General features: G+C 35.4%; 1 protein-coding gene and 1 long non-coding RNA gene across 2 annotated transcripts; one reads left to right on the top strand and one right to left on the bottom strand.

The window, feature by feature from the left end:
• The first annotated feature begins 1,469 nt into the window (after window positions 1–1,469).
• On the top strand, window positions 1,470–2,291 carry LOC111060474. Its single transcript, XM_022348145.2, has one exon. The coding sequence runs from the start codon at window positions 1,470–1,472 to the stop codon at window positions 2,289–2,291; it is 822 nt and encodes a 273-aa protein (XP_022203837.2).
• A 4,750-nt stretch (window positions 2,292–7,041) lies between these two features.
• On the bottom strand, window positions 7,042–15,792 carry LOC120355431. The gene is made up of 4 exons (XR_005573515.1): window positions 15,155–15,792; window positions 13,659–13,781; window positions 11,092–11,262; window positions 7,042–7,319 (listed from the first exon to the last, which is right to left on the bottom strand). It is a non-coding gene; the product is annotated as an uncharacterized LOC120355431 (long non-coding RNA).
• Between the last annotated feature and the right edge of the window lie 9 nt (window positions 15,793–15,801).

Genomic DNA, 15,801 nt, shown 5'->3' with positions numbered 1-15,801 from the left:
CTAAACGTCAATTATTGTCATGCATTTCTAGCATATTTGATCCGCTTGGACTCATCTCACCCATTGTCATTCGTCCCAAATTGTTATTTCAAAAGCTTTGGCTCCATAAACTTGATTGGGACCAAAAGCTACCATCTGAGCTTCTCACAGAATGGTTATCCATACTTCATGATTTACCAAACATTGCGAATGTTTCTATTCCACGTTGTGTTTTGCCACCCTCTTCAGAGGTCGATTTGGAACTGCATGCATTTTCTGATGCCAGCGCAACAGCATTTGGTGCTTGTCTTTATGTTCGCAGCTCATCATCGGACGGGGTTCAAGTTAGATTGCTTACGTCAAAGTCCAAGGTAGCGTCAATAAAACCATTGCTCACAATTCCTCGTTTGGAACTCCAAGCAGCATATTTGTCATCGAAATTAGTTGTGAAAACAATTCGTGCTTCCAAGCTCAAATTTTCCAGGGTAATCTTGTGGACTGATTCCAAGGTTGTGTGCGATTGGCTCAAGGCTTTGCCAAACAGAGCAGATATCTTTGTTTCGGTTCGCGTCTCTACGATTCAGAATCTTACAGCAGATTTTACATGGAAACATGTCACTACGAAACATAATCCTGCTGACCTAATTTCGAGAGGCTGCAATCCAACAACACTCATCAACAGTTCACTTTGGTGGAACGGCCCGTCTTGGTTGTCCAAGCAAGAAGCTACATGGAATGACATCTCCTGTAATGTTGCAATCATCCATCCTATCTCATCACATGCCACTAGAGTCACAACTTCAGTGTTGAACAATATCATTCATAAATTGTCTGATTATCATCGCATCACCCGTTCAACAGCATACGTTCGTCGTTTCATCCATAACATCACTCGACGTCATCATCCTGATCAGCGCAGATGTGGTCTACTCACAGTAGAAGAAATTCAAGAGGCAGAAATTGCGATCATCCGCACGGTTCAAGCAGAAGCATTCACAGAAGAGATTCGTCTTCTCCATCAAGGCAGAGAATTGCTTCCGTCTAGTTCCTTGAAAGCGCTATCGCCATTCATTGACAATGACTCATTATTGAGAGTTGGCGGCAGATTGAGTCAATCGGACTTGCCGTACGACTACAAACATCAAATCATCTTGCCTTCTAAACATCGTTTCACTCGTGCGCTCATCATGTCATATCATCGACGTCTTTCTCATGATGGAGTTCAGAGCACCATGACTTCATTACGTCAGCGTTATTGGATACTATCTACTCGTCGTACAGTCAAATCAGTTTTGAAATCCTGCCATTTATGTTTTCGCTTCGCCAAATTTCGTTCGGAACAAATCATGGGACAACTTCCTCCTGTCAGAATACAGTCTGATTTTCCATTCTATAACTCTGGCATAGATTATGCTGGACCGTTTTCATTACTTGTTGGTTCCAAGAAATCACACACATATTCGAAAGCTTATTTAGCTATCTTCGTCTGCATGGTCACGAAAGCAGTACACGTAGAAGTCGTCTCAGAGTTGACAACGAAAGCCTTTATTGCGGCACTCATTCGCTTCTCATCACGTCGTGGTATTCCACACTCCATATTTTCGGACAATGCAACCACGTTTGTAGGTGCAAACAATGAACTACAAGATCTACATCAGTTTTTTGAGTCATCTAAAACTCAACAAGATATTCATAACTACACGTCGGTTCTCAATATCAAGTGGCACTTCATTCCACCTCACGCCCCATCTTTTGGAGGTCTATGGGAGAATGCTGTCAAGAATTTCAAGAAAATTTTCAAAGTCGTCACATTCAATCATATTCTTAATTTTGAAGATATGACTACATTCGCAGCTCAAATTGAAGCTATCCTTAACTCTCGTCCACTCGTACCTCTTACAGAGGACCCTCAAGATCTTCAGTATCTCTCGCCAGGTCACTTCTTGGTTGGTCGCCCATTGACTGCGTTGCCTTTCCATTGCCCACCCACCAACCATGTCGATAACAGGTGTCGTTGGAAACTTCTTCAAAAAATCACTCAAGAACTTTGGGACAGATGGTCTAAGGAGTACTTAGTCACACTTCAACGCAAGCACGAATGGCTTACTGAATCGGACAATCTCACAGTTGACACCATGGTTCTTCTGAAAGATCTCAATTCTGCTCCCTCCACATGGAAGTTAGCTCGCATCATTGAAACCCATCCAGGTGCTGATGGAAAAGTTCGTGTTGTTACAGTGCAGACTGCACATGGTAGATTCAAGAGAGCCATCTCTAGTCTCGCTCCGCTTCCAGCATTTGAAGATGATTAATTTGGTAGTCTTTCACTACTTGTCCTTTTTGTATTAGCATTTATTCATCATGTTATCCACCTATTATTCATATTGCTCGTATATTTCTATTCAACTCATCTAACATATATGTATTTTTTCGTACTCATCATTTTTTTTGCACTCGCTACGTCTTGGTTGACAAGACTTGTTCCTGCATCGAGGGGGGAGCTTTATGTTAGATTTCGTCTCATATTTTAGCCAGTCTTATGGTCTTCCATCTTGTTTTTGTAGCATTTGAATCTACCGCTGCTACAGTCCGCAGACATTTTTCTCACGTGTCATGCGATCTCTGACGTCACGGTTTCATTGATCGCTTGATCGATAGTAGCGCTAGTTGTCGTCTGCTTCTTTCAATGTTTTCTAGTTTAATATTCGTCTATAAGTATTTTGAATTGTATTTTCATTGTTTTTGAACCTCCTTTGGTATACTTCAACAGTCACTTCAACCTCAACACCTTCAGTTCGCTTAATATCGATTTTATATTTTCACTTCATTCGTTGAGTTTGTGCTCATGACTGCCGTGGACATCATGTTTCCGCAATTGGGCAGTTCCTGTCTCTTCAACCAGTTTTTGGCAAGAAGACTCTCTCTTTTTGTACAGTCATACGATGTAACATCTCAGTTTTTAACGCATCCATCTTTGGAAAACTTTATCCATTTTCATCATTCATTATGTCCTAGTTTGTGTGCTTATTCAAGAACCATTCAACGCATTTTTCATCAGTGAACGTTTTTCAACCATATTTTCTATGAATTTAACTTACCTTTCGGGACTTTTCTACTAAGCGTCCTTTTTGCAAATCACGCCATGCTTTCTGCGTACAACGTTTTTCAATTATTCATCATATTATTATTATGAACTGTAAGTAATTTCAACATGAATTCCACATGAGCTTTCAACAATCCTCAATATGAACTTTTGATTTATTATTTATCACTTCAATTTCACTGAGCATCAGTACACATTTTTTAGCGGTCACATTCATTCTTCATGTATGCTCATGGAGATACATTTTTCAACTTGGGAAGTCTTGTGCAAGTGCAGCTTACCTTATTCAACATTTCAACTCAGGAAATTTGCGCAAGTGCAGTTTGCCTTTCATTGTCAACCGCTACTCATTTTTAGCTACTCAGTCTTAGCTACTCATCAGTTATTTAGTCGAACTTTGTCAATCTCAATTCCTACTGATGCCAGTGATTTCATTCATCAAGAACATTTTATCTCGTTTTTTCAAATATTTATTCACTGCAATTACATCAACTTTAGGACATAACCTCAAACATTATTCTACTTAACTCATGGTGGAACTTTTTCCAATTAACATTCAACCAGTGAAACTCATTCAATTTGTGAAGTGCCCATTCGTCGTTATACTCATTATCAATTTAATATTGGAACAGTCTCAACTTTCAATATCTCAACGTATTCAAGTCAAGTTCTCTTCCGCATCGGTCACCGTTTATCAGGATATAATCAAGATATCTTCATCGTTCAACTTCTATTAGCCCAGCAGCTGTCTGCAACTACAATGTACTTGACAGGAGTCAAGTTTCATCCTCGGAATTTGAGTCACCGTAGGCCTATCACTTTGGCAACACATCATTAATTATTCAGGGAAGTCTTATTCTATTATTCACATTTTTGTACTTACCCTCTCAGAGGCACTGTGTTTACTGGTAGTCTTCATCCCATTCAATTTTGTTCCTGATTAACTTTTTATTCCTAAATAATAACTATTTAAATACTATCAATCATTCAATTTCTTTTATCTTCTATTATTATTACTTATGTGTTCTACATATAGTAATATTCCCCATGTAACTTGACATGCGTTAAGCTGTCATTTCCCAGCCCGCTTATGTAATACAATATGCTGAGCTTCGTCTCCTTTCAATATTGTATTTGGTATTTTTCAACCTTTTCTATTTTTAATTATTAATCGAACCTTCAGTTCTGGACAGACTTTCTGCTCCTTCTGCTTACATTATAGCCAAGTTGCTATATTTGTCCTCTTTCAGTGTTACATAGTCAACAGCTTGAAAGCTTCAGGTACGATTGGATTCTACCTAAACTGAATTCCTAGTTTTCATTTTTTGTGAAATTAGGTTATTGTTCATATTCATATAATTTCTGTATTTTCATACCTTTAAGATTACTAAGAATTTTGCAGGACTTTTTATCTAGGATTTTTGTCTCTCGATTGATTTTATTATTCAGGTTAAGATTCTCATTTTTACTATCATTTTTCAAGTATTCTAAATTTTTATTCATTTTAAACATTGCTAAATTTTGTACGTTCAATTCAATCTTTACTCATTGTCATTATTATTCTATTATTAGTTTCAGCATCAATATACTCTTTGTGTATTTCAACATTAACATTGTTATCCCAACTTTATCTTTGTATTACTCAATCTTTTGCGCTCACAGAGGTAACATCATTTTTGAAACATTGTATCAGTATTCTTAAACGTACTAGCAAAAGTCTAGGTACAATAAACAACTTGAGTGCATTCCTAATTCTTTTTATTTTAATTACAACTACATTAATTTTAAGCATTCCAATAGTTACATTCAAATATCAGCCTTACATTCGGATAATAAGAAACTTATTATCTATCATTCTTCAATTATTAGTCATCATTATTGCACTACCTTTGTGCATTCTACTTGTGCTCAGACGCACAGTAAACCAGAGGTATTTTTTCGGATCTACACATTCAAGGTTTGTAAATCCGCTCATAGCAAATAATGAAAAGCTGTCAGTGCCTAGATCAGATATAGATCTCATCTACACACTTCCACACAGTCCACTACTTTGCAGATCGGCCTTACAACCCGATCTACTGACAGTCAACAAATATTGTTTTCACTTAAATCAATTGAATGTTACTGGTGGTATAAAAGTTCAGGAGATACATATGTAACAATAGTTTAATATCTTGTTGTCTCACTTGTCAAGTGCCTGATTAACATATTCATTTCAAAATTGTGATAATTATTGATGATTGGGACTTATATTAGGATGACACAAGAATGACGCGTACACGTCGGACATGCATCATCCAACATCATGGGAATACATGCCGTGCAAAGGCGCTAAGTAGGCAATGTGCATCACACGTTCATAGAAAATAACACAGGTCGGTAAAATGTTTCATGTCACAATAATAGAAAATCCTTCAAATCCATGCTACGATATTTTTGGATCTTAACTATATTTCCTGAAAACTTACCAATCTTCAAGCGTTTGATTTCAAAATTAATAGTCAGGTATAGAGGTGGGTTCAACTGAAATACCAAATTTGCAAGGCGCCAAGTAGGCGATGTGCCTCACAATAAATTTTCAAGTTTATTCGGATTTTTGGACATTCTCAATTATTTAATTTTTATTTCAATCTTATTCTATTATGTTAATATATCAACTATTTCAAAATACGAAAGTTATTTTCTTGGTATGGTGATGTATTGTATGATCTCGATTGAATAAAATTCTTACTGTATTGTCCTACATTTATAATCAAGACATATAAAAGGTAAACTAAAACGTGTATACTTACCCTTTCCCAATTATTAAAATCCATATCTTGCGAAGGACAAACTAAAAGGTTAAAATGAAAGTTTTAATCAATGACTTTGTGGAAGTATCATTCAATAATAAATTGCATTCTTATCATCATACAACCCTGTCAATAAGAGAATAAGATGAAATTAGGAGCAGGATAATTCAAATAATATTTAGAAATAATGGTATCATTTTTTCGTATTAATACGGAATTATGAGAATAATGTAGTTAGTTATTATAATCGAATGGCTTTATAGGTGGGGATCCCTGACGGAAGTTCCATCTTGCATAAATAGGTATTTAATTTACGTCGTCAATGAACCTCACGACTATCAGTCGGGACCGACGATTCAATGATTGTCACCCATCTGATAACATAATCATCTATCTCTACAAGAATGATCTAAAAAATAAATCAGGAGCGAAAGATGTTCGAGCTGGAAGTCTAGTGTTACATTTGCAAATAATTATTGTCAATGGATATTACAGCAGTATAAGGGAAATAACGGATGCGGCAGTGAATGTTGAAGCATAGTTCATTATGAAGAATATTCAGTCTTAGTGAGATCATTGTTACCCTGAAAGATGCATGTCCGTTTTCGTATTTATTGAGAGTGTGCTATGACATTTTCTCCGCTTCTCATTTAGACATTTACCATTAATTTCATAATTTTATTATGATGAGAGCTACACTTTGTACAACGAGAACAATTTCCTCTCATGAATGGAAAACCATTTGGCATGGTTTCGAACACCGTGGAGAACATTCAATGCGGTATAATGCGACGAATAATAATAGTAATTTATATTTGATAGTGTACAATCTACCACTTATAGAGGTGCGTACAGTAATGCGCCATGAACACGCGCATTTCACTTTTAATCAGCTGATGCTATTCTTATATCTGTATTTGTACAGAAACAGTAAGATACATACATAATAAGCATAAACTGATAGGACGGCACGCATCGGACAATTAGATTTGATGCATTGTTTTCAATTGTAGTGCGCATGCCTATACGATGCAGATAGGTATGCGTACTCCAATTGAAAACAATGCATCAAAGTCTGTACTCACCTTTAGAAACAAAATCGACATCGAACGTACAGCCTAACGGACACAGGTAAAATTATTATAAAAGCTCAAGACAGGGTATTTAGTAAATAGAGTTTTTAATAACAATTTTATGCAATCTATTGCACATTATGAGAATTATAATGAAATTATATAAAACAATTTCAGAGTATAAAATGTGACAAACTCTTTACATAAACAGACAACATTACTTTTCAAGTGTTAATTTCGTTTGTTCAAATACACTTATTATTTATTATGTTTATTGATAAAACACTTCATAAGTGTATAAAAAATATTGGATTGCTCTATGTAAAACAAATAATATGGTGAGGTATCAGTGGAGTTGGCACGTTCATCAGTCTGAAAAAGAGAATGAAAAATTAATAGAGAATAAATAAATGAATTTATTTCTTCCTTGAATTAACATATTAAAATATTAAATTTACATTTTAAATTTACATATTATAAGTACAGATGAAATATTAATCACGTCTTCAGTTGTCCGATCAGTGATTAAGTGAAATATGTTTGAGAACGTAAAATATGCATGAAAATAACATAATAATTATAGAGGAAAGAATTGGCTTATACATGTACATAATGGAAAATACACGTTTGACACATTACCACTTATGAACTAATGGAAGAACTGATCAACTTGCAATCTTACATGCAGATTATGAATTTACCGAGGTTTGATAATAGGCTTATTTTCATTGTTTTCAATCAAGTACTATATAATTATAATTATATAGCACTGTAATAATTAAAACAAATTTATCAACAAAAGTCCATCCAAACAGAGCTTTCTCCAAGAGAATCTTTAGCGTAAATGGTAGTACACGCGACTCATGAATCAAACATATGTTGCGGGTTCTAGACCAATCAAACTCACTTTTTTCCTTTGTTAAGAATTTTCAACTCTGATAAAGATTATCCAACGGTATCTAGAGAAAGCAGCGGTGAGACCAAGTGTCCTTCTGATGAACCTATGTGAAAGATACAAGTATTTTTCTCAAATATTCCGGACCAGTACCCTCCACAATTATTTTGTAGGTTTCACATAGTATTGAGTACTTTAGTCTTTGTCGTAATTTCAGCATATCAAGTTCTCTGATGAGGTGTTATGTAATTATAAATTATGTGGTTATATCATTGCATAACTTTAGTCAACAGAGCATCCTCTAATGTGAGGAGACTCCCTCTCTTGGCGGCTGATAAACTCCAAGGACGAAAACGGACTCAGCGCCCACTCTCACATCAAGTAGAAGCTAGAAGGAATTCGGGAGAATGAGAGTGCACCGGCTTCAGAGACATTACCACTCAGGGCCGGAAAAGAGTATCTTACATAGATAATCATTCCCCCGCCACCTTTACTAATGGTCGTTCCTAAGAGTAAATATTCAACAAGAATACCGTAAGCTTAGGATTGTAAACTGGGTTTGAGTCAAGACTCGCTTAATACTACAATATCCAGAGGAGCTGAGGATATCATTGAGTTAAAATGCGCCGGCATAGATTGAATGTTTGTATGACATATTTTCAAGGAGTTGTTGATCATTGAAGAATGCATCAACGACATACAGTCAAACATTTAGAGAGATAAAATTAGCCTGGATAAATTTAAAACAGATTGTTACATTCTTTCAAGAACTACTACATTACTTTGAAATGATAAGAAATAAGAATAGATTTGAAAGATAAGATTATAGCGTAGAAATCAACACGGACTCCTGCTTAACTAAAATGTGAAATCAACATAGATTTTTATCACTTTTTAGGTTTTATTAAATTTCAGTTATTATATAAGTGTATTGCTATTTTTTAATGTTATCCTAATCATCCTGCAAAGAAAAAGTTGCCAACAGCAACGGAGATCTGCAAGGTGAACCTGTGCTACAATCAAATAAAAGATTCAACTACAATGACACAAGCTTATATTCTATCATACCTAACTTCTCTTCAATTTTCCCGCTTTCTGTTTACCCTCACATTAAATGATTTTCTGGTTGGCCGAGCGAAGTGAGGTCTAAGATTCAAGTCGACGGTTTGGCATTTCTCTTTATGTTTAATTATATATATAAAAGCGAAATGGCACTCACTCACTCACTCACTCACTCACTCTTTCACTCGCATAACTAAAAATCTACCGGACCAAAAATGTTCTTATTTGGTAGGTATGTTCAGTTGGCCCTTTAGAGGCGCACTAAGAAATCTTTTGGCAATATTTCAACTCTAAGGGTTGTTTTTAAGGGTTTAAAGTTCGTCTTTTAGCATGTATATTCTTCTTCTCCCAATCTCTTAATTATAATTGAAATTTCCATATCATATGTTACTATAGAACTATAATCTAGATAGAGTACCTCTTCGAAACAGTTGTTAACTGGCAACTAAATTAATAATTTTGTCAGGTTGGCATTAAGTTGAGTTGATTTTGTTAGGTTGGCACCAAGTTGTAGATTTAAATGCATTTATCGCGGAAAAATTGATTGGGCACTGCTACTTCAATCCTGGGAATATTATATTACTAGCCGTCAGGCTCGCTTCGCTCGCCATATCTGTTTAGCCAGACGTTTAGTCTGGAGTCTGGACCCCCGACTGGATTGTCCTAATAAAATATGATAAAAATGAAAAAATGCAGGCGAGCGAAGCGAGCCTGCTGATCTCATTCTTGGACGATCCAGTCGGGGGTCCAGGGGGCGGAGCCCCTTGGCTAGACGGATATGGCGAGCGAAGCGAGCCTGACGGCTAGTGTTTATATATGTTTATATGTTGCGCATTTACAGCTAAACGTGGTAATAGATTTTCATGAAATTTGGCACGTATGTTCCTTTTTAAATTGCGCGTCGACGTATATACAAGGTTTTTGGAAATGTTGCATTTCAAGGATAATATAAAAGGAAAAAGGAGCCTCCTTCATACGCCAATATTACCGTAAGATTACCTATAGATTATTCATCATAAATCAGCTGTCTAGTGGACTATAATACTACCCGTTCAAAAACATCGAACATCTTGAAAAAGTATCTTTCCATCAACGTTAGTAGACAGTGTTGTCTACTAGCTTTGTCTTTCCATAAGCTGAGGCCATGATTCTAGTTTAGAGTATAGAACACATTTTTCTTTTTTAATCTGATGATCAAGATTGCAACAAATATTATTGAAAAGAAATTGATTTCTAAAATCATGAAAAGTGAGAAATGAAGTTTGTAGGAAATCCACATTATGGTAGTTTATTTTTTAATTTCAACACACCGATTTTTCGCCAACACGACAACACAGAATGTTCACTGATGGGTTGATTGGATTGGCGTATCGACGGCAGCCAGACCTGATAACAGCGCTCACACTCACATTTCGGGACGACACATTACGATAAGATAGGACAGGAAGCTCTATGTTTATTTAAGATTTTTCTAGACATTTTAAATTGATAAATAATTATTTATTAATTTTTAAGGAAACATAACAACAGGTCAATGTTAGCTTGTGCGTGGGTAATGAGGCGGATGCTAATAAGAGATGAGTGGAACTACAGTTTTAGGAGGCTTCCGAACCACCAGGAAGCGATTTTCCTACTCATGAATCATATTCAGAGGAGTTGGCTCAAGTGGTCACTCTTCCAAAGGGAGTAGCAGACGCATGATTCTCAACGTATCTAAGCGATGGCTTAATAGCGCAACCACTGAGTCAAACCGCTTCTTAAATTTTGCACGAAACCTTAATTAGTATTTAATATTTATTGTTAGAATTGTTGGATGTATTCCCTTATATCTTTGTATTGCCATTTGTCATCTTGTACCTGAGAATCTCACTATAAAAAGTCTACTGAAGTCATGAAAACCAAAACGATTATAGGCAAGGAAAATTGAGACGGAAAGTTAGTAGCAACTAGTGCTTATCATCAAGTTATTTTCCATCAATTTTCACCACCAAATGGAGCATCTATGAAATGGAAATCAAGTCATGCTTCCTGCTAAAATTCAATGCTCACAGTACTTATATGTCCAGATACCAAGTTATTTTCGGACGCGTTTCGTCATACTGGCCACTATCTTCAGCGTGACTATTCATTCAATTTAACTTTATTTTAATAATTACTTGATCATTCTAGAACAAAAATTGCACTCACCCAGCATCTGTATTCTCACCATCACCGGGCGTCTGTTATTCATTTCGCATTCCCACCGCCTCCATCCATCTCGCGGGCCCCTGGGGACGACGACAGCTACAGGGGGCACTTGACTACTGTGACAGGGTCGTCGCTCGGCTGCCCACTGGCTCTAGGGCGGTGGTTGCCTGCCTGAAATATCACACAGCAAATAGATTTTCAAGTGAACGCTGAATGAGACCACATCTTTCTTATGTCATCTTAAAAATTAAAAAAAGCATTTTTAGACTTTCCAATAAAATGATTATGCAGGGCATGATGAATATGAATATATGCCATTTTATTAGTAATTTGCTAGTATGTAATTTATTGGTGGAAAGTACATTATTCCAAAGTATCTCGTTCCTTGCTCTATATACCATAACAGACTGCTAAAGCCAATTAATTGTGAGCATATCTTTTTTAATCATCTCAAAAAGAAACTTTCGGACATTTTGATTGGAGGATCATAAATTGCATAATGAATACATGTCATTCCATTGGCAATCCACTTCTTTCATGGAATTTATTAGTGTTAATGACTTTATTTCAAAATTTCCAGTTTTCTTGCACCACCCATAACAGGCTATAAATCCCGAATGTGAACAAATCTTTCCAACGCCATTTTTAAAAATAAAGAGATACATTTGGACATTTCAACTGTATGAACATAAATTGCATGATAAATAAATGCCATTCCATTAGTATTCTAACAGTTTTATGAATATTGTTTCTTCGAAATTTCAAAACTTCTCGTTTCCCTGCGTCTCCCAGTATTATATGAAGCTATTATCATTAACTTACTATTACACTACTAACCAACTAATACCATTTGAAATATTCTATTATGAAGTTTCTTCTTGAAAATTTAAATAATTTTGAATGTGAATTTGCAACTATTCATTGAAAGGATATCCATTGCTTCTCAGCAAGGTGGAGTGGCCATAGTCGAGTGGATGAGATGCTGGCTTTATAATTCAGATGCCCGGGTTTAAATCCTGGATCGGGAAATTTTTTTCGGGCAACTACCTTTTTCGGATGGACACGTTAAGTCGTCGATCCCTGCTGCCCAAAACCAGTCATGAGGTCATGTCATGTCAGAGTCCCTGAAATTGATCAGGTGCGAGCAGAACCAGACCTGAACCAGCCAGCTCGATATTATTACGCATATTATCAGCAAGGTTACTTCTACTGTAGATGAATAATATGATAACCATAGTTGAGGGTCACTGATGAATTATTACTCATCACTGCAAGTTGACGACAAAAACGACACAATAATTCTACCTCTTATTTTTATATACATTGATTAAGCAATAAATAATTTAATATTAGTATTGAATTAAGGAGAAAATTCCTATTCCTATCATATTATCCTTGGAATGCGAAATAAAGCGAAAAATATCGCGCGTTACTTGGCCGTGAATGTCTTGCGTTATCCTCAGGGCTTGCATAAAACATCATGCTCTCCCTGCTAACGGACACTTCCCGCTCACGTGACTTGAATAGTCAGTAAGTTCAGTGTGTTATTTTTATTGTAATTTTTTTATTACTAAGAGGGTGAATCAAATGAAAACATTAAAAGTGTTGTAAAGTTTCGATAAGTTATAGGATCGATCCGGTAGTTGGCAGGGATGTTCGTTGAAGCTTACACAATGACTACTAGGTACGTTAGTGACCTTGCTACATACAATTAGCAGTGACTTCAGTTACAATATGGCCGCCCCATTATCAATATGCACCGCATTAGATCAGCGATCAGTCACTCGTTTCTTGAGCAGTGAAGGTGTCAAACCAATGGAAATTCATAGCAGGATGACAGTACATATGGTGATTCATGTTTGTCCAGAAACAAACATTGTCATCAACCAGATACACAAAAGGAATGGTGCCATAGCTCATCGCCAAAATAAAAAAAAACCTCCGAAATCAGCGATCAACAGGAAAACTCTTGCTGACTCTCTTCTGTGATGTGAACAATGTAATTTTGGAGCATTACATTGACAGGGGAATGACAGTAAACATTAATTCTTATCCAAATCTCTTAGAAAATCATTTTCGACCAGCAATCAGGAGTAAATGGCGAGGACTTCTCCTTTCATGTGTTTTGTTACAGCAGGACAACGCCCGACCACATACAGCCAGTCTCTCGGTTCAAACTATCCAGAATATCACATTTGAAAGCCTCATTCATCCACCTTATTCTCCAGACCTCGCCCCTAGTGACTTTCATGTGTTCGGAAATCTTAAAGATGCAATGGAAAGCATTTCCAAAGTGATGAAGAAGTGAAAACCGCGGTGCACGAGTGACTACAGGCACATAAAACTTCAAGGAGACTATCTCAGAAAATTATAAATATAAGGTTCACTTAGTTATCAAAATAAATGATATATAACCGTTTTAAAGTTTTCATTTGATTCACCCTCGTATAAATTGATTGCAATACGTATTTTTAAGAAATTCACTGTAGTATTAGAGAGCTGTTGAAACGTCGATGAATAAAAAACCCACGTTTGTTGAAAAACTATTTAAAGTAGGTTCAACTTACAGAATGGTTAGCCTCTTTGTTATTAGAAGTAATCCACTTGTATAAATCGCTCGGCTGAAGCTCTGGTTCTGTCAAATTTCTCCTTGATTGGATAGTTGTATTTGATCCCTTGCTCCATGTTTGCTGCAGTATAAATCGAAATATGTAAAAATAATAACAGAACTGACTAAGTAATGAAATTTATTTTTCTCAATTACAACTAAGTGTAATTACAACAAAAATAGGTGAATTGGAACTTTCTAATTGAATGAAAAATCATTAAAAAAAACAATTACGTGTCTAAATATTAAGGTTACGGCGTACAGAAGGCAAGCGTTAGGTCCAAACTTTACAAACATAATTTTTTCCGCTGAGGCGCGTCTATTCCGCTCGACAGTGCTTTCCATAAAATACAATGCATCTTGTAAATTAACAGAAAATTCCTCGCTTCTGTACAGCTCTTTTACTTTGTGCCGAAAGGTATAATTCCTAATCGACGACTCTAGACGCGCGTCTATGCTAGAGCCGTCGCTAAGAAATTGTACCTTCGGCATATACTCTAATAATAAGATTATGAGTATATAATAATATTAGTAAAATTAAAATAATACAGGTATTGATGTCATTGTACTTGACATTATGTGGAACTAGGCTATTTATTTTCAAAAGTCTTTCATTTCATGTATTAGTACCGGTAGCATATTAAGCTGGGTTTACACCAAAGTTATTAACAAAATGTTAATAACTTAATCCTTATATATTCTATTAGATTGAACGGATCTTGACAAACACATATGATAAGTTATGTTCAATCTAATAGGATCTATTAGGATTAAGTAATTGAAATTTTGTTATTAACTTTGGTGTAAAGGCAGCTTTAGCCTATTCATTCCATAGTAGAATATTACATTAATCTACATCAATATAGAGAAATTGGACAACATTGCTGTTTCTAGCGTGAATAATATTAGTAATTTTTATTAGGGAATCTTCTTGCTACATTGATACTCTGTTGGGTTTTGATTACCAACTAAGACTTGATTAAAAACTATTTCCAACCTAAATTCATCATTTGATCATTAGTTAAACTGAAATTGGATGAAATTATTATGTATTATTTAATTAAAATTGTAATTAATTTAATGAAAATTGTAATAAGAATTACTGTTATCAATATAATTTAGAATCGTCGTTTCTTCAAAGTAAGGTTAGTTTTGAAACAGCTTTTTTTAATATTAAAATTGAATTAGATTGTATCAAAATAAGCTAGCACGGTTTATTTTTCACCCCTGTTTCATTTAAAAAATTGAGTCGATATCTTTAATAATAGCCTAACTGAGATAACAGTGATAGCTGACCTGCTAGACTTTAGCTCAAATTCTTTCAAACTTCCTGAATCGGATTAAGCAAAATCACATAATTATTTCAACTATAACCAGTAGCTACAAGACCAATAGCAAAAATTATAAGAATTTATCTACTTGATATAAACAAAATAATAACATAAGCTTACATACCTGAAACACAATCCAGACATCGTCTAGTACCCTAACTAGGCAAAGAAGTATAAAATAAACTTTATAGAACATTTCGTAGTTAAATGGTTTACCTTATTCAATTAACATAAACATATAAACTTTGTAGAAGAATAAAACTTCAAGTCAATTTATTTTGAAATTTAAAAACTTTCAAAATTGTGATAATATATCGTCAATCAACATGTAACCTATAAAATTGAACAGTTTTGGATTTGGAGTTAGGAGTTTTTCAACGGTCAAGTCAAGACACAAGCCCTACAACACAAAAAAATCAGAATTATTCGGACGTCAGATACGTGACAAGTGAAAAGTATTATTAAATAACAAATATGGAAAATTTCATTTTAAAAGTTGTTGATAATTGATTGATTGTTTTATATTTATCATTCTACTAAAAACTTTATTTATTATTATTATTATCGCATGTTTATTTAGTAGGTTGGCCACATTTCCATAGATGTGTCACGTGACTTGTCGATGCTATGTCGTGTCGAGGCTGTGGTGGCAGGCCTAATTTTATTTTACTTGTCGATGCTATGGTTTGTCGAGGCTATGTCGTGTCGGTGCTATGGTTTGTCGAGGCTATGTCGTGTCGATGCTGTGGTTTGTCGGAGCTATGGTAGGTA

This window comes from Nilaparvata lugens, unplaced genomic scaffold, assembly GCF_014356525.2.
Source record: "Nilaparvata lugens isolate BPH unplaced genomic scaffold, ASM1435652v1 scaffold1313_1_2, whole genome shotgun sequence".
NCBI classification, from domain to species: domain Eukaryota; kingdom Metazoa; phylum Arthropoda; class Insecta; order Hemiptera; family Delphacidae; genus Nilaparvata; species Nilaparvata lugens.
This window is presented reverse-complemented; position numbering and strand designations above follow the sequence as displayed.

Bases quoted from the DNA above. Each gene is read 5' to 3' on its own strand.
- LOC111060474 (XM_022348145.2), top strand. From the start codon at position 1,470: ATGGTCACGAAAGCAGTACACGTAGAAGTCGTCTCAGAGTTGACAACG.